Genomic DNA, 25,965 nt, shown 5'->3' with positions numbered 1-25,965 from the left:
ATAACATCCAATTATTTAATTAAGTAGATGTTTTTAATCTTGCAGTAAATGTTTCTTATGTGATGAAAATCTGGATTTATAGCATGGATAATTGGTCTTTACTATTTGTGTTTGATCAGTATAACCAAATGAAAATGATAAAATATCATACTTTGACATTGTAATCCATATTGGATCCATCCATCCATTTATTTACCAAACATTCAGTAGAGGAAGAGGTGAGCGTGAAACACGTGTAAATAAAACACAAAGCATATGGCAGGAAAACAACCTGGGTGGCAGATGGACATATACTACAAGCAACTCAGAAAAACTTAATTTGCCAAACCGAATGTTTTTGGAAAGCGCCCAGAGTATTGCACTCACTGCCTTCCAAGTCAACACATATCTGGACATTCACAATCTGCTGGGAAAAAAAACTGGTAACATCTTGTCAGGATGGAAATGCAACAATTATTATGTTGCTGGCTTTAAGCACTTCTTACAATCGTTGACCGTGCCATCTTGCACTGACTCATTGGCCTTTCTGAACTGGTTTGCCTCTTATCCAGAAAATCATTCTAACAGAGTTCTGAGAACCGGGAAGCACCACTAACATCAGGAGTCAAATACAGCAGGTTCTGTGTTGAGCCAAAAATGTACTGAGTTATGCTATCCTTGGACAGAGAGCAGGAAACATCACAATTTGGACCTGTAACCAGATATGGTGCATGCAGACACAATGCTGATCTGGACCCGTACAAAAAAGACAGGCCTTTACTTTCTTCCATGCTATCTGTGCTACACTCCTAGCCATAGAAGTTGGAATCCTGTAGCAACCAAAAGATGTGCATGTAGTGATAAAGGTCAATGTAAAATTCCAGTTTTCACTGTGTAACCCCTGCCCCCCCCCCCCAAAACACCCCTACACCAACCTTCTGAAATCTTACTGGTGGATTTTTTTTCCTCTAGGGGTGGAAGGTGTGAAATATCAGATCATCACATCTTCAGGTCATGAAGGTAGCATATGAAGACTTGACAACACAAACGTGCCAGGGATGGATTCTCATCTCTTTCCATTTCCCCCCAAGGTGCTTCACCCTGGAAGATATACTGTGATGTCGACGAGGTGCTCTGACTTGACAGTTATCAAGTGATAGATCAGCGAAATGTATTGCAGTATCCACAAGTTTGTCTCAGTGTTGTCATTCCATGAATGTCCTTGTTCTTCACTGCACAATATTCATTTCAGGGAAAATAGATCATTACACAGTACATGTACAGGTAAGTGTATTCCTGAATATGCACTCATGTGTCAATATGAACAAAACAACAAAATCTATTCAAGCTGTTCAGATGCTTGCATATTTCTGGCAGAAAAAAGCTTTAAGATAAATGTTAACAATACTTGATTTTCTATGGAATTATAGTGGTTTTGCAAAAATAGAACATTTGGTTTTAATTGCTATTAATTTTTTTCTGAGCATGAAATTTTGTTTTGGGAACTATTTAATGAGGAAAATCTGTAACCAACCAAAACATAAACTAGATAAGCAGCTGAAAGATTGATAGGTTAGGATAGGTTAACAATACATTTTATATAAAAACATCAATTTCGTACATGTTGTATAGCGAGGCGTTCGTCAATAGCTTCCTGCTAATCTGATATATATATATATATTAGACTTGTGGCATTTTAAATATTTATATGTGCAAAATATGGCAGTTACCTTTCTACATTTTGTGATGCTTGTCTGTATTTACTGCGCTACACGCTTTCTCCTCGCCCACACTGTAACTATTAATATACGCTACGTTTAAACTGGCGAAATATCAAAATGCCATTTTAAGCAGTTTCAGTCCTTGAAATGTTGCCTTAAACCTTTTAATTACAAAATCAAGATTAACCACCGTAAATTTATTCAGAAAAACAAGCGCGCCCCAGAGCCGCCACATAAAATGTTCTATTATACATAATGACTTTCTAGACACAGGTCCTGCAAGATAAATATAACGGTAAATGGATACTTGAAAATATTATTCTGATAAATTAAATAATATATAATGCATTAATTAGTTCTGAAATATAATTGTCTTTCTTTCCTTTAACAATAAAAGTGTAGCATCCCAGAAAGAGGGCATTTTAAAAAACTGGAGAGGAAAGTCTTTACATCAAGTAATTAGGAACCTGAAAGTTAGCATTAATATTTTGTAATAAACATATTACTTAGGGATAAATGGCGAATGCTACATTTCTCACTAAATCTAGTTCGTAATTGTATATATTTAGTAGGCCTAACTGTGATTTCTATGCTGTGTTGATTTCATACTGACGATGTGACAGCTAGGATGAAAAAAATCCTTCCAGGACCGTTGAAAATCCATTCAAGCCAACAAGTTTGGAGAGAATGTTGAGTTTAATCAATGCAGAACGTCGAGATGGAGCCCAACTCATTGAAGGTATCGTTGCCTACTCTCCATTTATATTATACTTTACTATAATTTTGTCGTTTGAATTATAAATCTCAAGTGTAAAAAGGCAGGTAAAATTATTTTTGTGTTTTAAAACGAATGCCACAAACTTATCACTAAACTTAAGTGGTGAGAAACACTGTATGTTATTATTCCATAAAATCGTTTCTTGTCTACTGTGTCCTGAGCATAATTGTTTTCTTTTTAATTCGTTCAGGTTTTGTCTTTTGTGTAGCTATGGCATAAACCCCACCGCTGTCATTTGTGATATATATTGTGTTTTTATTGTTTCCGCAGTGGGTCGGCTCGCCGTGCGCTTTGCAAGGACCTCGCATTCTCTACAAAGCCTTTAAATTTCACCTTAACGGCAAACCGAGAATTCTGTCCCTTGGCGACTTTTTCTTTGTCAGATGTGAACCAGAAGACCCAATTTGCATAGCAGAACTCCAGCTGTTGTGGGAAGAAAAAACATCCAAGCAACTTTTATCGAGCTCTAAACTTTATTTTCTTCCAGAAGACACTCCCCGGGGAAGAGCTGTCAGTCATGGAGAGGTGATAACAAATATTATATCATATCTTATTTTACTGTATCTTAGAATAATGGAGAGTGTTGCTTTTGATATTAGATAAGGTGAATTGTAGATATCCTTTATATATCAGCAATAATAAATGGTGAATAATATATCATAAATCTGAGACTGCGATGGTAATTAAAGATACCATATACACAGCATATGGCGGTATAGTACATTAATTGCATTTTGTATATATGTGTTCAGTTTACTGGGTGTCTGTGCCCGACTTCTTATTACTCCCAAATTATATGTTTTTTTTATTGGTGTAGTTTGCACACCAAATAGTTTAATTCAATGTCGTTGCATTCTGTTTCAAGATTATAAGGTCACTGCCACTGAAATATGGCGGAAATTACGAAATAAAGCTAACATGACATCAAGAGCCATCAGGCTGGCATATTTTAGATGAATACCCGAGAAATGACAAGTACAACAATGATGTATTTATATCTTGGCTGAGATCTGCATGGGCGTATTTTAAAACGTAACTAAGAAGCAAAAAGACGTCAGTAAGCAAAAATATCTTAAAAATATGAACGGCCACTTTTAATACACACGTTTCCATGTTTACCGTGCAGTGACAAAGTGATTACATAGCCTCCGGTAAGATATTGTAAACCGTATTTTTTGCTTCCTTTTCAACTGCTTTCGACCAGCAACAATCCATTAACAACAGCAAGCTGATAATGCGGCCAGGATACGATACCTAAACGGGAGCGAGCACCGCAGTTACATGTTCTTACGCATGATTGTGTAATTAAACAAAGATGTGCTGTTCTTTACCGTAGGATTAACTATGTAAATGCTGGATACAATTTGACGTGATTCATAAGGAGTCCTTTACTATGAAGTAACAGAATATCCTTTGTTTTTTGCTATTACAAAAATCTTGTTGAAAATATTAATTTTGCTCAACTGAATTTTTATGTTGAACAGTTCTAAGATAACAATAATCAGAAAATTTGGTAATAAATATCACGTATTTCTCTCTTTCGACTGTATTCTAGACCCACTCACGTGATTTATATTTTTAATATCCATATTATCTATATTGTTAATAAAATTACTAATTTTATTTCATTTGAACTATTTAGTCTTTTTTTTTTACTAGAGATATGTGGGAAGTTTTCTAGAATAGTGTTTGGGTTGCAACCTGCTTGCTCCTGTGGTAATGTGTGGTAATGTGTGAAGCAATACATTTCCAATAAAAACACCTCCCCCATCAAATAAAATAAGGTTTGAGAGTTAAGGCTGTGAATTTTGACTAAGACTTTCTAGGCCAGAATAATAGCTTCTATGCTGCAGTGACTTAATGCGCTTGTGTTCGGAATAGTTTCCTTTTTTCATTCTCTTATTTGGTACTTAGTTGACTGAGTTAATATGCATCAAACATGCATGTCTGTATAAACGCAGCGTTTCAAAATAGCCTTTCTCAGTGTTCCCAGATGATGTCATTTCCCCCCGGTTGGAGTGTGTCATTCAATTGAAAAACAGCAGTAGCAGAAACAAACAGCAACATGCTTGCAGTGCTTTTGCTCTGGCAAACATCCTATCCAATACTAGTTGAAGCTAGAGAGGGCAGCATTACACTCCCATTAAGACATCTACTGTTTTACTTGTTTGAACAGTGTGTACCATTTTTCATAGGGCTCTGCCTGCCAAGACATCTCTGGAACAGTTTAAGAGTAAATTAGAAAGCTGACTTGCATTACTCACAGCTAAATAAATTAACATGAATGAATTGATCTAATTTGATGTCTATTTCATATATTCTGTTTGGAATTTAATAATACTAAACATTTTTTTATTGAAAATGTGCTTCTCCTGAGGGGGTATTATTTTGAATACAGCAATCCGTAAAGATTAGCAATTGCTACAGGTAATATACACACTAATATCCTATGAAAAAATTGGCATAGGCTATATTTGGGTGTCTTGTGACCATTTACTGGAAGGCCAGTTGAAGGAGGGTTGAATATATTTTGATTGTTTCTACCCTTTTGATTGTTTATACCCTTTTTGTTTGTTTGTTTGTGTTTCTGTGAATGTCTGGTCTTTGCAGGATGAAATTATTGCTGCCTCTGAGAAAGTAGTTGTGAAGTTGGAAAACTTGGCAAAATGGACCATGTCAGATTTCTCAGAGTGGAAATATGGACTGGAAGCAATGGCTCTGAAGCCTTCCATAGTCAAGGAACTCCGCCAAAATGGACAGAAGCAGGTTCTGCACAAGTACAGGGAATCAACTCTCAACAGTGGCCTCAACTTCAAGGATGTCTTAAACGAAAAGGCAGAATTGGGTAATTATTTTTCATCCTTTTTTAATTTCCCATATTTATTCAAGATATAATGCATTCTATATAATGTTTAGAAATTCTCAAATTTGTGCACCAAATTTAGTATGGATTACAATCCTCTATCAAAACCATTTTGGGTGATGTAGTCATTTTATTAGTGGAGGAAAGAGGAATTATAAGAGGTAGAGAAACATGTAGGTCTATAAAAAAAATTCTCAGTCAAATTTCCCCTGAATTTTACCTGATATGCTGAATGTCATAGCAGAATACCAAAGGCAATCTATAGCCTAAATTTGATAGACTTTTGTTGCTGAGAGATAAAGATGAATCATTCTGCCAGAAAGCAAGTTTTCAGTGATTAAAGGTGTGCTGTAAATGGCATTGTTGGCAGAAATGAATAATTCATTGATCATTCACATGAACTAACCATAGTACATTTGCTCAGAAACTAGATTGTGTATTATAATGAAAGCCAATTAATTATTTTTTGATGAAATTATAATGGCTGCAAACTTTCAGGTATTTAGGGCAAACACATTTGGGGAAATATGGAAAAATAAAAGATCACTGCCAAGTGAAGTATAAGTTGTGTACAATGTGGTATAATAAAGCGATTATTACTGTATAACATTTATAATATAGCAAGATTAATTGAGATCATACTGTTTCCTTTAACAAATCTAACAAATGATGTTTATGTACTGTTCTTGCAATTTCACCTGAGGGGAAAAAAAACCCATTTGGATCCATTAGAAATAGGTCTGACATCTGATTTGCCCCGCAGTAGTTATTAAAAATAAATACTTTCACAATTTTCTATGTATTAATCTTTTTTAGTTATTGCTAGAAAGGGAAAAATTATGAAGAAAAGTAACATGATTAATTAAAGATATATTAAAAAGCTCTACACAATGGATGTGGGTGGGTAGTAGCATTGGAAACATAGTTTTTGCCATTATAATCTTACTCTGTATAACAATGTCTGTAATAGTATTTTGGGGAAAAGCAAGATGACTTGAATTTATGGGAAATGTATATATTTGGAAAATACACACAAACACACACACACACATACACAAAGGAACAGTTTAGTGGGCGAATTTTGAATAATTCTATCATGGATCACAGAGACCATTAATGTAAACCTTGGTATTAAGCAATCAATAACACAGACAGATGAAACTGGAACAGTGCCAGTTACATAATAATCAGCACTGTTCTTTAGCTGGTTGCTAGGAAGCTGCTGTGAAAGAAGAAAGCTTGAAGAATGGAATGTGTAATGTAATAACGATAAGAAAATGGTTTGCGTCAGCATTGTCTTAGTTTGGACAATGTGATTTAAAAGGGGAAATCAAATGGCAGCAAATTGTGATTTGTGAAATGAAATGTGCAGAAGTACACATCTACCCATGATTTGTTCATATTCTGGAATATATCTTTTTTTTTGGCACCAAAACAGTTACAAATATTGGCTAAATGGAGATTCTTATGCAGTGTATCTAACAAATAACAGGAACGAACTTGTATAGCATTTTTCCTTTACAGAGTTTCAAATAAAAGATTCTGTTTCTGTGACCTTTGTGAAAGTATGCTTTGAAGAACATGCTGGGAACGAAACCGTGGACCCCTCAATAGTTCCAAATGAACAGTGGTGGACTGAAGAGGAATTTCCCTGCGCTCTTGATATAGGACACATGCAACATCCAGGCAGTTCACTAGGAGAACGCAGTTAAACAGTGGCGGGAGCTTATTACAGGAATTTAAATATGAATAGGTCATTATATCTTCGAGCAACATGGATCTGTAGATTGTGCATCTTGACATTCTTTTCATGCACTTTACTGGCAGCTCTCCTTTTGGCAAGAAAGACAAACAGCTTGAGATACTGCCTGCCTTAAAAAAACGTGCACTGCGGAAAAAAGAAACAAATCGATGCTGAGTTATACGTGAAAGACATCTGTTAAAGGGAAACAGTTGGGGAAACTCTACTGCAATGAATACTGCAAGCACAAATGGCACTACACAGTGCATTTAAATATCCCTATCTTTCCTTCAACTTAATATTTTGCCCACAAGTTAACAATACATAACGAGATGCTCTGTGTCGTAAATGCCAACACCCATAGTAATTTTTTGTACCTCGGATAATATAAATATTATTATGCTGTACTTATCCATATTATTAGTTGCTGTAAATAACGTAAACGAGTAAAGTACTGTATAACTACTGGATGAATTTGTCTTCTGTAGATTTCGCCATAAGGTTTCACTCGTCAAAGCTTTCAGTAAGCGGACTGTAATATCACTCTATCATACCCAGCTCAGAATCTCTCTGAAAACATAAAAAGACCATAAAAGACTATTGACACATTAGCAACCAGCACAGTGGCTCAGTTAGTGGTGCCATGTCATCACAATGCCTTTGATAGCTTGTCAGTTTTCTGCAGGTTTGCCTGCACCATTCTGGATTTGCTGCTTTCTTCCTGGGGTTTAGCGAATTAGTGTCTTTAGATTGCTGTATTCCGGACTGGCATTCCTTTAAGGATGTGTTCTGTCTTCCTATGAGACATCATTGAATCATTTATAGGAAAAGGTTGAATGAGCACTGGTCACTGAATGAAACACTAATGTAGTTCAGCCACCGAAAACTTTCAAAATAATTTTTTGCATGTATTTTTTGGATATGTATTTGTCACAGTTGGTGCTAAAATGAAAATTCTATAAACTTGTACTGCCAGATGCTGGCCAAAGCAGAACTGGCTTCACCTTCAAGACTGGTTCCTACCAAGATTTTTCCTTGCCTCAAACTTTCTCACTGGACCTCTAGCACAGTGCACTGTAAAGTGCTCTATGGTAATGTACCTTGGTAAAAGTGCTGCATATATAGAATTGAATTGAATTTTAATTAGTCAGTATATATTTCCAGATCAGGATGAGTCTCACCCGAAGCTCCCTAGCCCAGGTAAACATGCTTCACAATCTATGTTAGCATGTAACACCCATGAATGGTATAACACTGACTGATCAAAACATCCTTAGTTCTCCATAAAGACTGTTGAAGCTACACTTGATGCTATAAACATGGGCACAGATTTGGGTATGGCTGGTAGGGACATGTCCCTACCAATTTTGTGGGAGTACCGTACGTGTTTAGGAGGGCAATGTTGAAACCAAACCTACGCCTTTGATTATAAATAATGATTTGGTCCCATTCGGACACCAAAATTATATTGCAATAAATTTCAGTAGATGACAAATTGGTGTACTTATTGTATATTTTCTTGTCATATGAATTTCAATCTGTGTGGCAATACTGCATGTAAGCCTTGAAGTTTGCATATGTTTTGAGGCAGTGTGTGGCTCTGTGGTTGTGGACATTCCCTATTGCTTCCTTTCTCAATGGTACGTCACTTCGGATGAAAAGATCTGCTAGGTAAATGTATATATGCAAAATATACTGTAGAAATCCTGCAAGCTGCATATTGGAACCCTCGAGCTGGGTACCAAGTCCACATAGGTTTTCGTGAAAAAATGTTCCTCATTCAGGCAGTTGTGAAAGGCTTAAAACAAAACTACAGTGTAGATATGTGGAGGCTCTGCTGATTGAGGGGGCAGAGTAACAAATACAGAGGCCTCACTCAGGGATCTTGGCTTATTTGTGATACGGATAGGATTGTTGCCGTCTCTAATCAGACATAACTGTTTAATGTCATTTAATGTAGCTCTTTAATCTGCAAATAACTGTGCTTACGCAAAGCTGAATATCCATAAATATCCATCTGAATGAACTGGAAATAAGCTATACCATAATTCAGTGTTTCTATTTCTTATTATAACATACAATTAGAAATGAGAGGGTGTAATTCTGTGGAGTAAGATGCTAGTATGCATTGTTTTCATTTTTAGTGAATAGATTTGTCTTCTGTGGATTTCATAGAAATTTTTCACTCAGCTTCAGTGGCTGATGCAGTGTGATGCAGTACGTAATTATCCAGTTACTATGCTTGGTTTTAACCTGAAGGTATTGTTCTATTTGGTTTGGTTTATTTTGTTTGGAAAGTCAACAATTTCCACAAATATGAGCAATTACACAGTAACGGTAGAGTATTGCTAGTTTTTAACTGCTTCAAATGAATTGGATGACTCGCATAAAAATAAACTTATATTGATAGGCACTACAATGACTGTAAGCCAATAATTCTGCATATATCTATTTGTGCATCAAATTTCCTTTTCTTCAGGTTTTCAACTTAAATTAGTCATTTTATATCTAGAATCCTTGAATTCCCAGTCTTTGCATTAAAACAATGTGAGAACACATTTGCAATTGAAAGTAACAGAATAAACCTTTTAATCGATCTCTAAGCAAGACGAAATGATCACAATAGGAGATAGAAATGTTACTGCCTCACAATTATTCTTTGTGTCTGTTTTTACTCAATCAGGTGAAGATGAGGAGCGAGTTCTGGTTCTGAGCTACCCGCAGTACTGTCGGTATCGGTCCGTTATAGCCCGCCTGCGAGAGTGGCCCTCATCCTTGGTGATAGAGCATGTTCTGCTGGCCTTGGGTGGCATCGTCTCCATTGGCAGCACCCATATATTCTACTGCCGTGAAACCTTCAACCACCCAACACTCCCCGAAAATGGAAACGTCTGTGACAAATTTGGTAAGTGCCAAAAAATATACTGATAACCTGGATTTCATCATTTATCTCCATATTTTTTTTTACATGATGTATCTTTCACTGGCATTATTGGGGTCAGCAGCATTATTTTACTGCATCATTGTTTGCCTGAAAGACGATAACTAACTAGTAATAAAAGGCTCATTGGCAGTAATTAGGGTAAAAGGTAATACATTTTCGGTGAGGCAAGGATCAGAAGAAACCTTGCGTCGTCATTAAAGTGCTTGAGATGGATGGCTACAGTGCTGCACTCCTGTCCTATCTAGCTGAAAAATGACAATAATAAATTTGCTTTCCCACCAAATCTGTACTATATTATTGAAAAGAAACTATGTGTCTGTCCAGCAACATTTTGGAGTAGCTTACATTTTGGAGTATATTGAAGAAAAGTACTTGACAGTGCATGCAAAAATATATCTATTGTATATTATCCTGTGACTTAGGCTGCCAAACTACTTTAGGTAGTAACAATATATTATACTAGCTGTTCTTACACGCCACATTCCTAAGAACTGTACAGTGGAAAAAGGAATTGCTTTATACTACTGGACAGCATAGCTATGAAGGGTATTGATTTATAAAGATCAGAAAAGGAGCTATGGAATATTTTATAGTACGGTGTATTTATACAAAATATCAGTCATTTCCTCTGATTGCAGGGCTCAGCAATCTTGTGTTCTGAGAGCTGTAGCTTTATTAGTGCTAAAGAATAAATGTGTAGGAGGACCTGTTTTATTCAGATTGGGTTCATAAATTATTTTGTCACTGCAGTCCCCGTTAATTAAGGAGTAGTATTTTCCAATACAGGTTTTAAATCAGGAAGTACTCAATTTCCACCCCAGTCATCCCAGGGCACAAGGCTAGGGTACAGATTGGATGGGATTCTTAACCTCTTGTCTTCGGAGTGTAGGAGAATATCAGGGTACGCAGCAGGAACCTAGCAATGTTACCTACTGAGTCCCCATGTCACCATGGGAATAAATATAAAATAAAATAAAATTATTTTCTAGAAAATTTGACTTTGCAAGACATATGGACGCATGTTTCTAAAAACCACATTGAAAACAGTAAGTCAAGTAAGTACAGAAATTAGTCAAAGAATGGATATATAGACTTGAGACTTTCATGTGTGTTTTTTCTGAAATAAAAGCGCTTTGCCTCGGATTATCTATTAAATCTGACATTTAACGTTGTCCTACTATTTTTAGTGCTCTCTTCTGTGATTTGGGACCAATTACAGTTCTGACTCATTCATTTCAGGCGAAAGGGTAGCCATAAATCTTTCAGAATTGAAAACAACTTCATTGAATGGTATTAAGCTGAGTTCCTTTATGCCATCATAAACACAAAGCGTAGCTTCTATGTGCAGAATGTTTTTTCCTTCCTATGATAGATTTCTTTCATGATGTTTTTTTCCCACTTGACACAGTCACTTTTCCCCATAGTCAGAGTTTGGGGGGGGGGGGGGGGGGCTCTTCGCCTCTCCCCCTTGGTCTTGGCTACAGAATAAGGTTTATTTGTGGACAAACAGCACAATATCCTCCTATCAATATTGTAATAACCAAATGGCATAAATTGAAATCATTCAGAAGAATAGATTGACTTACACAGCTTTGCTATTCTGAAATTCGTTTTATAATTATTTAAAGTAAAGCACTGTTGTGCGCAGGATAATCTCCCTTCATATATGTACAGTCTGCATGCTCACCCTGTATTGCACAGCTTTCCTTGGTCTAACTTGGTTTCCTCCTGCAGTTGCAAAACAATAGGTGATTTTTTATTTCAAAATTGCCCATAGTGTGTGTGATTGGGTGCACGTGCCCATACGCTCCCATCCAGAGTATATACAGTATTTGCCTTATGGAGATGAGCTCCAGGCCTCCCTGTAACCCTGTCCAGGAGAAGTGTTCGGAAGAATAGTAACTAAAAATGTGCATTTAGATGTGCATTTTTAAACCACAATACAGATGAATTTGCTCTGTACAGAATTTCAGATGTGTGAATGGGTTCCTGCAATGCTAAATCACAGTGGGTCTTTGGGTTTTATCTAAATTGCTCTGAAATTTTTTTCAATCATCAACAACTGTTCTGGGAAAATGTGGTAATGGGTAGGATCAAATTAGATTTTGATATCAGTTCACTTTTAAATAATATTTTACCAATGTGGAACATGTTGAACAATAGTGATAAAGTAAAATAACCACTACAATCAACTACAGAAATGAACTACAAACTTCAGCATTCTACAATGCCTGCTGCAGAATATAAATTAAGTAGAGAAATATAAGCTAATTTTACAAAACAATCAGAATCAGGCCATTTGGATGACTCTGCTTGTCCTTTTGGGATAATTTCAGAATCCACTTTAAAAATGTGCATGTATTCAGTTTAAAAATAAATTTTCCAGATTAATTTACGTAATCCGGTTTCACTTGGGTGAAAATTATAATTATGCATTATCAATCAGCTGATATAAGAAGTGGAAATTAGATGCCAGCAACAATTCAGTTCAAACCTGCATAAACGTTACTGCGTTAATAGCAACACAACTCATTGAGACTTAGTTCTGTGCTGTCTGAGGTAAAAGCATTTTTTGCCAAGTATGAACAAAACCATTTTGTAAACAATAAAGTACTTTTTAAAAAGTAGTTGTCAGGGCCCAAAAATATTCTGAGTTATTTGGCGTCTCCTCTGATTATCGTTTTCTCAACTCTGTGATTTGGATTCCAATTGTAGAATAGTTCTATTCTGGTGGAAGACTACTTATTATAGTGATTTTGGTCCACAAATATAAGAATGTCCTATATATATATACACACATACACTTCACATACGTGTGTATCTTAATAATGGATGTTGCATGGTTTTTTTAGATAAATATTTTAGGCAAGGTTCATTAGGTTACATTTCATTTTTTGTGTAAATTATATGCTTAATTATTTGTACTCGTGAACTCATGAAGAAATTGTTGGATTTTGCTGACACAAAAATTGAAACAAAATAGCTTTTGTATTTCATATTTTGCATATGAACATCACAGTGGACTTTGACCAATAAATAATTGCATAGTTGCCAGACAGCACTTCTCTTCTGGTGTTTCCTTGTTAACTGCTGTAACAAAACACCATCTGTGTTATTTCCATCTTTATGATGTCATTATTGCTGAATTCAAAATAATACCTCAGAAACTCACTAGAGGGCAACTGATTTCTATTTATTTCCATCCTGTCCATCTCCCAACTGCTTACGCTAGGAAGGGTCACAGGGGATCTGGAGCCTTGGATGCCGCCCCTCACAGGGTAAAGACACACACACACATACACACACACACATGTAGGGTAAACATATTCTTATGGGGACCGCTCATTCATTTCAATGGGAAAAATGCTAATGCTAACTATGACAACCTTAACCCCTACCCTGCCCTAACCATAACCATAAGTAACCAAACAAAATACAACAGTTTTTGCATTTTTAGTTTTTTCATAGCAGTCACCGATTTTTATAAAATAGAGTTTTATAAATAGACCAGGAAACTGGTCCCCATAAGGGAAAAAAAACGGATATTTATCACGTTATGGGGACATTATGTCCCCATAAGGATAGGTAAACCCGCTCACACACACACACACACACACACAGACACACACACACACACTGACTAGCGGCATCAATATTTCAACTGCAGAGACATATTCATGTATGTACCTTTCTAGTAAGGGTCATGGTAACAATACCTGGCAGATCAGCTCTTCCAAGTCCTTTTTACTTCCCTATAGCACTAAAATAGAGTAAAGTAACATCGGATCTCTATTGCCAAGGCAATTTAAGCAAAGCCTTTGATTTGGCAGATTTATGACATATAACTCAGGTTTCAGAACATATTTGTAGCTGGGTCAAAAAATATATTCTGCAAGTTGATTTTTAACATCAGGGGAGATTAATAGGCACACGATTTTTAGATATTAAATCATCGGGAAAATTACTGAATTTTTCTGTAAAGCAGTTTCATTTTGTTCTCTATTTTGTGTTGACTCTAGATAAAATTATAATTGCTCCATTAATTAAAAAAGCAATATGAATGATACATGGAAAATCAAGCTAGCTTTGTACTTAATATTTTATAATTATATGTGAGGAGTCCAGTTTCTCCTGTTTTTCCTTTCCACTGTTGTCTCATCTTTAATCTCTGTGGACTTTGGGAAGTAAAATATTGCTTGATAAAAGCAATAAATAGTAAAAAGTAAAATGTAATTGATTGGCCTATTTTGGAATTTTTGTCTTGCAGCACCAATTTTGCAACTAGCTGTCAATTCTTTTCTAATACGGGTCACAATGTACGGTGACTCTGAATTTATCTATAAGGCATTCTCATGAAATCTGCATTCTGTATTTTTACAGACGTCCCATTCAACCTCATGAAATCTGCCCTACTTCTACGGCATTGGCCTTTGTAGATGGTTACACAGCACATGTATCTTAGTCATTCTGTAAGAAATAATGAAATCTGATCACAAGTGTTCAGCTGGACACCTTAGAGAGGCGTGATAAACACAGGTGTAAATGGCAATGTGTGTTGGCTCAGTACTTGTGATCCACTTACACAAGTTTGCAAACCAGTTAGATGGACACCAAAGAAGGGCCTTATTGCTGCTCTGTCCTCACAGGCCCTAGTTTGAAAGGCCGGCTCAGGAAGAACAAGCTGCCGCTCTCCCAGCAGCACAGAGCCCAGGGTCTGTGCTGCACCAAGGAAGCCAGTAACGCTGAGGACAAGGCCACTGTCAAGGTACACGATTCACAAGCAATCTCAAAACTAAACATCTACATATATGTTAACTAGGGTGAGCAGATAATCCGTTTAAAGGAGGACACTTTGAACAAGGACAGGATTTGTGAACAACCATTTCAATTAAAAGGACCTGGATTTCTCTTAAACACTGAGTTCTTGCTGATTGGTCAGTCCCTTATGCATGTATCACAAATGTTAATGTGAAACCGCTAGATGAGTCTTTCAGTCAAGGAAACAAACCAATCAAAGCAGAAGAAGCCAAGCACAGGACCCTTTCAGTTTTAAAGTAGCTTGTAAAACCTGAAGTAGCTCAGAGATTCCTCCCTGACATCTGGCCACTTATGCCTATGTGACTGCTTGACAGCTCTCTATTTATAATGTGCTGTTTGCCTCACTTGAACTTGGACAAAAACATTTACTATTTAAAATCGAAACGTTAATATTAGATTGTTTGCAGAAAAAATAAAGGTTAAGCACCCTGATCAAAAATACAGCACCTTGTGTTTTTTTGCAAACCCCTATGAATTATGCAGTGCAGTGCTCTGGATCTCTTTAGCCGAAATCAGCCAAGTTAGATATGTAAAATAAAACCATGTGGTATATTTCATCTGGTTGATTTCCTCACATGTTAAAATGTTATTTGATTTTAGGCAAAAACGGAGAGTAAGGCATTTGTTACCAAACCCAAAAACAGCAGTGCCTGTAAAAAGGTATTTGCTGTCAAGAAGTCCAAGCTGGGGGCAGGCAAGGAAGCCCATGTGGATGAGCAGGCATTTCTAGTAGCTCTGTACAAATTCATGAAAGAGAGGAAAACACCCATTGAAAGGATACCTTACCTGGGATTCAAGCAAAGTAAGTAGACCGTCTCTCTACAGACCACACATGAATGAATGAATGAATGAATGAATGAATGTTACATTTATACTGTACTTTTCAAGACACTCAAAGCACTTTACGGAACCAATGCGGAGTCACTTCATCCAATACCACTTGGATTGCAGTAGAAATATATAGACAGATATATAGACAGAAGAATTTTGTGTACTGGGTATATTTTTGTGAATTCCTTAAAATTTGATATTAATGTATTGTTGAAAATGTGTGTTTCATTAAAAACAGTATTGCAGAATTCAAACTTTCACATTTTAAATCAAATGGGCCTTTTGCGGTGTAATAATGTCTGTTGTCCCTGCAACAGTAAACCTTTGGACTATGTTTCAAGCTGCTCAAAAATTGGGAGGATATGAACTGGTAAGGAGTCACACATCATTTTTATATCGACATTTGTGTTGAATATTTTCTTTTCAAATTCACCATTTTAGACATTAAACATTGCTTTTGCCCCTTCATTTGATATATTAGACATTATGCTGTAATCTGGCTGTGGTTTTATGTCATTTGAAAAATAATAACAAAAATTGTCAGAAACATTGCCCTACAATTTCAGTAATTGAAGCTTATTGCCCTCTGGAATATAATTCAGGCCCTGCACAAGAAATAACAAGACTGCTGGTCTTTCATTTTAAAATCGTGCTTTGGTTAAGAAATTAAAGCTGATTTAATTGTATTGATTTTTATGTTTTTTTGAAGCTGCAAAATGTGTTATGTTCTGTGATGCCTTATCCTGGATACTATACATGCTATAGTTAGACCGATGAAACAGTAATCTTATCAAGCAATTGATGCATTATACCATTTAGTAATTTTGTACTCTAAGTGGTGCACAGAAGTACCCTCCTACACTTCTGTTTTATTTGTGTGATAACACATTTGTTGGACTCATGGGCGTCGTTACGTCAGATCACTTGGGTCTATAGCCCCGAGTATTTTAAGCCCCGATGCCAATCTTCCTTTAAAAAAACTCAAACTTAACATTTATTTTAAACAGAAATTTTACTAATAGTTATGATGGTCAACTAGTAATATAAATATACATATTGAGTAAGCGGTAGAAGTTTAACATCAGTGTTATAACCTACCAGGAGATCTTCTGATTGCCTTCTTTGGTGTGCACACTGCCAATGACCAAACAAATCAGATCTGTTATGATAAATAATCCCTTTCCGTCTACAGATTACAGCCCGCCGACAGTGGAAAAATGTGTATAATGCGCTTGGGGGCAATCCTGGAAGCACAAGTGCTGCAACCTGCACACGCAGACATTATGAGAGGTGAACTTTCTCTTTCATCCTCATTGTTTGTCAAATGTACCTTTACACTTGCAAGAAATAGTATGAGCTGTGATGTATAACCCAAACCCTTACAACCCTTACGTAAAATGTTTAAATGGCCATTGCTTTAATATCTTTCAGTGACTGAATTAGTGAGCTGAGCTGAATTAGTATCAAAATTACATGTGACTTAAGGATACAGTGTAGTTAAGAAATGAAATGCAACAGTGCTGATTGAGATGTATATTCTAAACTATTTTTAGAATCATACCTCTATCCATCTATGGTCAGTAAATACTAAGCCTTTGTAACCTTCGTGTAATGCAATGGCATGAAGAAATAGGACTAATGTTTGTTTTGTGAAAATCTAACATGAAACATTGAAGGATTTCGGCAAAATAATTATTAGCCGATTTCCTCAAACCAAGACCCTAGGGGACGCCGTGTAGTAGCTCTGTAAGGTTGTCCCCCATAGCCTGATATTTATTTACAATTATTTTCAATAATTTGTCATTGATTATAGGAAGTGGTGTGTCATTTTTGATCAGCTTGCATACTTAGTTATTATTCTATTATTGCTATGATTGTTACCATATTTTTTCAGGTACATTGCTTTTAAGGAAAATGAAATTATTCAGTGTCTTCCTGTTTTAAAGTTCTTCAGTTTATTTTTTGTCTTGAAATTTTTAAATTTATTGTTTTAGTACAGATGGTTGATGTCAGTGGTTCAGTTACCATTTCTATATTTTTGAGGAAAGTCTTAGAAAATTGAAAAAGGTCCTTGATGACCTTATTCATATCTGAAAAAAAGGCACACAGATGTTGTTTCATCCTGACATCTGCCAAGGTGGGACAGGGTGAGGTAATGAAGGTTCCCTGATGGGATGCAGTCTGTGATGCTCTTTTTATTTGTAATCCTTAACAGCACTCAGAATTGCATAAACCCAAGTGCCCTAAAAACACATGACAGTTCCTGCTGGAACACCCTGGTCTCTGTACAAACAGTAGGAACTACACTTGGTGGGCAATCTGCACACAGTTAAACACAAAGGGATCAAGCACAAATCTAAACAGGACACCAGTGCATGAACACATAACACACAGAACAAGGCAAGTTAACTACATGCATGACATAGGCAGGGGCTATTTACAGTACGGCAGTGTGGCATGCTGGGGCATATGCAAACTGTCTGATCGGTGCTTAGCTCACCGACGCCACAATATTATAGAATGCCACCTGCAGGTCATTGTAGTGTATGGCTGGTGATTTCTTAAATGACAAGAGTATTGTTTCTTTGTGGCTTGTGATAATGGAAAAAATCTTTCTGTGTTGTATTTTTTTGTGAGAAACAAAAAAAGAACATTCAGAAGAAAACTATTTTCAAGAGTAGAGAATTTTTTATGGCGGTCTCTTGCATAAAGGAACATTTTAATTGCAGATTTCGTGCTTTTGGCATCGGGCCTTTGACCATCTGCATGAAATGGAGTTTAACTGCTGCCTCACTGCCAGAGTCTGAGCTCAGTGAAATATAAATATAAATAATTAAAATCTTGCAGATCTACTTGAACTCTTGAAAGTTTTCTCAGTAAGCAAACAAGCTCCTAAACCTAATTTACAGTGTAACTTCTTAGCCAATTTAAGGGAGAATAACAAAGAAATAACAGTTCTTTTCCCATTCATATATGAGAATGTGGAAAGAATATTACTTGGTTTTTCTTAAGGACAAAAACTGATGCCTGCCATGTCATATTACTGAAAGAATGTAATCATAAAACTAGTACGGCTAATAGTTCAAAACCAAGGACGGTAAAAACCACACCCTTCAGATTTCATATTTCATAGTATTGGTTCAGGATAAAAGAAACAATGTAACATTATGCTTTCATAAATAAAACATTACAGTGGGAATCAGACTTGTGGTAGTTGTGTACTTGAGCACAAGATTTCCATTATAACCGCTGTAACATGCTTGAACTTTGTTGGTAATGGGATCCAAAATGAATTCCCCTTTCATGACACACTTCTTCACTACTGGCAGCTGGCCATATCTGCATCAGTAATAGTAATCCATGCAGTTTTGCACAATTGTAATGTATGCTCAGTTTGTGCTGTACATGGTTTTGATGTCTTATAGTGCTGTTTCAGTAAATACTTTTCCAAGCTATTAGTCGTTTACCAGCAACCCATTTTAAACATATTTCTCTGCCATGAAATGCATAACTGCCAAATTTTTTTCTAGCGTGTATTCTTCATAAAGTACTTTTGTAGTTGTTTTTATACACAATTCATACTCATACTATGAGGTAATCCAACCAGACTTCTATAGTTTTAGACCAAGGCCTAATGCACAGTGTTATTCCTTAATCAAACAACGTTACGGAAGATGGAAACTGGTAGAACTGTAAATTTCATCAAATAACTCCGTTGCAAGATGTCAAACAAGAATACAGCACAAAACAGATTGGAGTGGTAGTCACAGGAGTAAGTGTCACTGTGGATTTTATATATGATTTATCTCATAAAATCTTATAGATTATAATAACCTGGAATTTTGTATGTTGTGCTTAAGGCTTATTTGTGCGTGCCTCTCCCTTCACTGAGTAACGGTGTGTGTAGAAATCCATCCAGATTTCTTACCGTGTGCCACTGCTCTAGGCTTATCCTCCCATATGAGAAGTACATCAAAGGGGAAGACGGCAAGCCCATTGCTCAGGTCAAGCCGCGGAAACAGGAGTGTGACATCGAAGACACTGGCAGCAAGACACGGGCCGTCATAACAAAACACACCAAAGACGAGCATCAGCCGGAACCCAAGACTGACAGCTTTCATTCAGAAAAAGGACTTTCCTCTTCACAGGTAAATTACTTACAGTATGATGTCCAATACCCAAAAACATAAAAACCCTATTTTCCTCTGGTCGCAATGTAATAAATTCACGTTAACCAACATTGATTTTATTCATTATCAGTATGCTTTAAAAATGCTGCTTTTTAATTAACTCATAAATAATGGCATTTAAGTTCAGTGAGTAACAATATCACCACACAACCCTGTCTTGTCTGTGAATATGTAACACAAATAACTGGAATATGCAAACAGAATTTTGGTTCCCTTTATTATAATTTTCATTATTTTTTTTTTGCTGCAGTAAGTTCTTAGACATTGGGAATAGCAGTTTTGTCAAATAAAATCCCTTTGCAATAACGGTTTGTTTTAGTTTCTTTTCTTTTGGAAATCACGACAGACTTAGTTTCTGCATAAATGCTTTACATCAAATATTATTGTCTGGAGTGCTAAGTGCTGCCATATGTTCCTCTCTGGTAAAATTGTACATTATTTTTATCCTAGAAATGCTATAAATCTGTGATGATTTGCAAATTTTCCACATAGTCACTCACAACCAAGAACATAAAATGATACCACGGCTATTCTTTTCCCACAACTAACAAAATAATCGAAAAAGTGATTAAATGTTATCTGAATTTAATGCTGGTTTGTCAGATTCTAAGACATTACTTAATGGCTGCTATCATATATAATTTCTCTTTGAATTGAAATATGGACTGTGATTGGAAACAGAGCTGTGGTATATGTACACATTTGGTATATGTACACATTTGTCTATGACCCTCCTATTAGTATAGTTCAGTATTTAAAACTCTTCAGAAAACATGAGACTGAGGACATAAAATGAAAAACATCCATCCATCCATTTTCCATAAGCACTTGTCCTATTCAGGTTTGCGGGGGGTCCAGAGTCTGTCCTGGAGCCTACAGGCGCAAGGCGGGGGACAACCCAGGGTGGGGCACCAACCCAACGCAGGGCAAAACGAAAAACATAAAGAATGAAAAACATTAAAAATAATGTCAGAGTAGAAGATTTGAAAAAATTATATAAGATCACCATTTTAGAAATGAAGACTCCAAACAGAGACAATTATTATAATAATTAATAGTCACCATGTGTTCCTCTTAATTGCAGAGATGGAATTTCAGCATTCTATGTCCAGTGTGGTGGCATCCATCCATTTTCTGTAACCGCTTATCCAATTCGGAGTTGCGGGGGGGGCTCGGCTCTATCCCGGCTCTATCCCGGACATTACGAGTGCAAGGCAGGGAACAAGCCAGGGTGGGACGAAAACCCATTGCAGGGCACACGCACACACCATTCAGGGGCAATTTATAACTCCTATTAACCTCAGCATGTTTTCTGGACTGTGGGGGGAAACTGGAGTAAGCTCCACAATGACACGGGGGGGGGGGGGGACAAACCCCACACATGGAGCCTTAGCGGAGAGGTATAAGGTAGCGGTGTCTACCATCAGGTCACGATAATTCATGTGCATTTAAGACAAAAAACTGTCAATACAATAAATATTTAATACACATTCATTATTTTTTTATATTTAACTGTCGCTTTGGGAAACATCCGTGAGAGTCCGTTTAATTCCTTTCCACATTAGATCATGATGTGGGCAATATTATGTAATACACTAGCTCTGTGCTTCTTTAAAAATGACTAGCTAGTTTACAATAACAATAACTCTATCCGGAGAATTTTTTCAAGATTCCATTTGCAACTACGTGCTACTATTTTTCAGTGGTATCAATGTGATCAGTAGCTCACTTTACTTTTAAGTGATACATTTCACTTCGGCTTCGGTCTGCCTAGTTTTAAAGAATGTTTCTGATTTGTGTGTTTCACCGTATAGTATGTTTAATTTCTTTCATCACGTCACTTGGATGAAAGATAGGGAGCATTTGGAGGAATAGGACTGTACTCAGTGTCAATGTATCCCATCTTGTTTCAGGTACCTGACAATACGGAGGAGAGTCAAGAGTTTTGGCAGCCCCCGGAAATGGGAAATGAGAAGGAAGAGGAATTACACCTCCCTGACAAAAATAAGACTGAGGACATATATGTACAAGCAATGACACCACTGTCCCCTGCCTTTTCTGTAGAAAATGGTCCATCCAAGCACCTGTCCAAGGATAACTCATTTCAGTATTCACTGGAGCACCGCGAAGAGTGTGAATTCCTAGAAAGACATGGCTACAAGGTGCTAGAGAACTCCAGTGGGCTTTGCCAAGGTATTAATCTGTCATTGCATCAAGGGAAGGAACAATGGCAGTGCAGCCACCCTGAATATAATATACATAAGAAGCAGGACCTTACTGTAAATCGAAAGACTCCAAGTCATGTGGACATGGTACTGCCCACATTAAAATCAAAGCTATTGCCCACTTTAAAATCAAAGCCATTGCCCACTTTAAAATCAAAGCTATTGCCCACTTTAAAATCAAAGCCATTGCCCACTTTAAAATCAAAGCCATTGCACTCTCCTACAGCCTGTAACACATTAGCTAATGAGACAGATCTTCCCAGCAAGGAAGAGTCATGTTTCAGTCATTTACCAATATTGTACCCAAAGGGAAACCTGGGTATTATGTCTCCCTTGGCCAAGAAGAAGCTTCTGTCTCAGGTCACTGGTACTTCATTTGCTAATAATTATTCCTTTGGTTCTGCTCTTCTAATGGTCAATAATAAATGTATAACTAAAAGTCCTGTGGAACTGCTTCCAGTGGAGGATTCACACGTGTCCTGTGTGAAGGCCGTGGTAGTTAAGAGACCATCTGTAATACAACATGCTCACAGTTTTAAACCCCCAGGTGTAGAAGAGAGAAGGCTCACACATGAAGATTTGAAGACAGATTTGTGCAGGATATGCAAACCTTCTCAGTTTCACTTACAGAAAAACCCTACCATTGACTCATACCCACTCAGTACTAATGTTCTCAAGAACATGGAGAAAACAGGAGATAATCAAAAATTGTATGATTCCCACGCACCAAACATCTTTGGTAACGTTCATTCCTGTCCACATCTGCATAGCATTTACCAGCAGACAGAATATCATATGTTTAAGGAGCCCCTGACCAAATACTGGAAAAGAAAATTGTTTTCAGGAGACTGTAACATTACTCAGATGTCATATCCAAACAGTCAACATGATAGTATCATCTTAGACCATGATGGACTTCTAAATAAAAATGAGAAAATAGCACCAGAGGACCAACCCAGAGATTTGAGTCTTCCTAAGGATTCTATTCATGAATCATCATCCTTCAAAGCCCATAGCATTGCACATCCTGACTTGAAGTATCCCCCCCTTTTGTCCAAGAATGGTCAGCAGACCAGCAGCCTGGACTATCACCCCGAGGTTTGCCATATCTCCCCAGTCACAATATCTAGCCAGGAAAAAGCTACAGAAACTCTCCAGGAATATCCAGACAAAGAAGATGACATTGTTACTCTAAAAATGGAGGAGCTAGTACAGCCAATTCTGAACACCAAGTGTAATATGCAGAACATTGCTGCTACTAGGCCCTTGAAAAGGTATCAGCAAGATTCAGAAAACGGGGTCCCTGAGAAGAAGATGCGGGCCGTGACACCTGTCCCCTCCACAGCAGCGACCGGAAAGACACCCGACAGTGAAAGTGCGAGATTAAAGCCAGTAGATATGTCTCATGCCATACATGCCTACAGCCAAGTTGAAAACCTTAAACTATCCCCACAACCCCTCATCTTTCCCAAGCTGTACCCTGGGATGCCCTTTTCTCAGGTACAGAATGTCTGTAACAGTTTGAACTCCCAAGTCCCAGCTGAAAAGTCCCACCCTCTCCAGTTCTTGAAGAACTCAGCCATCATCTCCCCACTCATGCCTCGGTTTGCGTTCCATTCCACCACCAATCCTCAAAACTTGGACAAGCACCATGTTTGGGCCTCCTACGATGATTTTCTCTCCACCCTGAGTTCCCAGTCATCCTTCAACCTCCCACAACTTTCCTCTGAGTTCCCCAGCCCCAATATGTCATAGATAGACTAGTCTGATTTTCTACATTGGCGGTTTCCTAGTTCCGCTGGATATGGAGTAAGATGAGATGTGGAGGTAAAGCTGTCATCAGAAGGACACATAAGTGTTGTGTTTATTTGGGTATGTTTCCAAAATTTGACAGACTGGTCAAGAATTGAATGATTCAAGGATTTTTGTTGGTCACGTGCAAGGCATACAGTGAGACTATAAACCTGCAGTGAAATGAAAGGCCGTCAACTCTGCCATAACTAAAATAGCAAAAGCAATAAAATAAACAGAAAAAAACAAGTAATAAATAAGGAACAGAAAGTTATATTGATAAAGAAGAGGTAAAAACTGAGAAAAATGATGTGCTGAAATAAAGTGAGTGGTGCATGTACAGTATGAGGAACAAGTGTTAAACTAAAACTATGTAGTAATTACTAAATTACTTTAGTAATTCAGTCAATACAAAGTATAGAGTAAATCTGCCAAATTACTGGCTTCCTTTTTTGAAAGCACTGTAAGAAATTATATGTTTACTATCAGAAGAAATCCTTATTTGGGGAGCCTCTTTAAGTGTAAACAATTTGCAGTTTAGGAGCTTCTTCTGACATCAGTGCGGATTACGAATGACTATGCACCTGGAAGATTGTAGTATTCTCACATTCCATATAAAAAATCCTCACTATTTTATTACAGTTCTGTAAAAATGTTTTGTAGTTTTGACAATGACTTTATATCCGCCCATGTCTAAAATTGTTCATTTTGTATTTTATTCACTATCTACTATTTGTATAAAGGAATTGAATATAAGTTATATTACATCTTTTGGTTAGGTGTGTAAGAAAACAGTGCCTTTTGGGACTGTCGGTTATGTATACAAGTACTGCTGCAGAAGAGCAAGAGCATTTTTCTGCACCTGAGATACATGGGCTATTTTAATGTTGGAAAGCTGATTAGGTGCGTTATGCTTTGTAAGTCCAAGTCCAACCTTACTTGAGTGACTCTGTGAAGGAAAGAAAATGGCCCTTCTGATTACATTAAAAATCATGTGATCAGTGTTACCCAGGCAATTTCGCATAGACACAATATCATTATATATAACAATAAATGTTACTTATTGACCGAATGATATTCAGTACATGTCACAGAGTGAACATAGATTTGGACATAGATTTCTGAGTCATATTAAAGCAATTCTTACTACTCCAGGGTAGTTAAAGTTTTCTGATTCTGATACTAGCATATGTGTTTGGCTGAGTAACTATAGGATGGAACATCGTGACACAGGTTAGTTTTACCTTGTTAATGATGTGTTACTGCAATAACTGTTACAAACCTGCTTAGTACGAGCGGAACTGCAGATTCAGACATTTGGTACATGACCTTTTATTAGGTAGTAAAGTGATTTGGTTAATTCTGATAATGAACAGACACAGCCATGCACCAAATATCGGAAGTTGTGGTTCTTGCCATACTGAATACAATTACTGCTGCAACAACACATGTATGTGACTCAGCCTCAAAGTTCATTCTATTTACTGTACGTATGAGCTTTGGAAGTTTGGCCTTTATATATGGGAAATTATGATGTTATGAAGAGGTGAAAAAACTTTTAATTTTAAACAAGAAAATGGGCTGTTTTCATATGGATAGTTGCTGTAGTTATTCACTGTAAGATTTGTAACACTGGGACTAATGGAAAGATTGTGTGGTCACCATTCAGAAACCACTATGGGACAAACATCTGGCTACATTTCTAACTGGAGTTGTTGAGTAAATCATTTTAAGGATCACTTAAAAACATGTTCATTATTACATTTTTGCATCCATCTGTTTTGGGACAAAGGGCTGTAACATTTGTCCCAGAAAAACATATTTGTCTGTATATATAATGCATATTATCTTTTAAACATTTGTTGTTACAGTATGAGTGTGCTTTGTATATAATGTAAAAGTTGTAAAACAATACACTTTGTTTTTTTAAGGTTGCTGAATGACCTTAGATTTAAAAAAAAATAAATAAATAAGAATAATAAACTGATTATTGCACTTAAGTTTTTTTTTTTAATTCATTTTTGCCTTATTGAAATGCTTTTAACGCCATTGGGTCATGAGGTTCCCAGTCAAATGGGCAGCAT

At 36.8% G+C, this 25,965-nt stretch overlaps 1 protein-coding gene across 1 annotated transcript in view; it reads left to right on the top strand.

Annotated features, from left to right (window-relative positions):
- The window catches only part of LOC111859464 (AT-rich interactive domain-containing protein 5B-like), a 34,263-nt gene extending 8,466 nt beyond the window's left edge, over nt 1-25,797 (top strand). Inside the window, exons 2-12 of the mRNA XM_023842150.2 lie at nt 952-1,263; nt 2,324-2,439; nt 2,749-3,003; nt 5,089-5,323; nt 9,766-9,987; nt 14,673-14,791; nt 15,445-15,646; nt 15,993-16,045; nt 16,868-16,965; nt 19,622-19,823; nt 21,779-25,797. Coding sequence (XP_023697918.2) covers nt 2,404-2,439; nt 2,749-3,003; nt 5,089-5,323; nt 9,766-9,987; nt 14,673-14,791; nt 15,445-15,646; nt 15,993-16,045; nt 16,868-16,965; nt 19,622-19,823; nt 21,779-23,845 — 3,489 coding nt within the window. The 5' untranslated portion in view covers nt 952-1,263; nt 2,324-2,403 and the 3' untranslated portion in view covers nt 23,846-25,797. The remainder of the gene's footprint in view (nt 1-951; nt 1,264-2,323; nt 2,440-2,748; nt 3,004-5,088; nt 5,324-9,765; nt 9,988-14,672; nt 14,792-15,444; nt 15,647-15,992; nt 16,046-16,867; nt 16,966-19,621; nt 19,824-21,778) is intronic.
- The last annotated feature ends 168 nt before the right edge of the window (nt 25,798-25,965 follow it).

This window comes from Paramormyrops kingsleyae, chromosome 3 (assembly GCF_048594095.1).
Source record: "Paramormyrops kingsleyae isolate MSU_618 chromosome 3, PKINGS_0.4, whole genome shotgun sequence".
NCBI lineage: Eukaryota > Metazoa > Chordata > Actinopteri > Osteoglossiformes > Mormyridae > Paramormyrops > Paramormyrops kingsleyae.
This window is presented reverse-complemented; position numbering and strand designations above follow the sequence as displayed.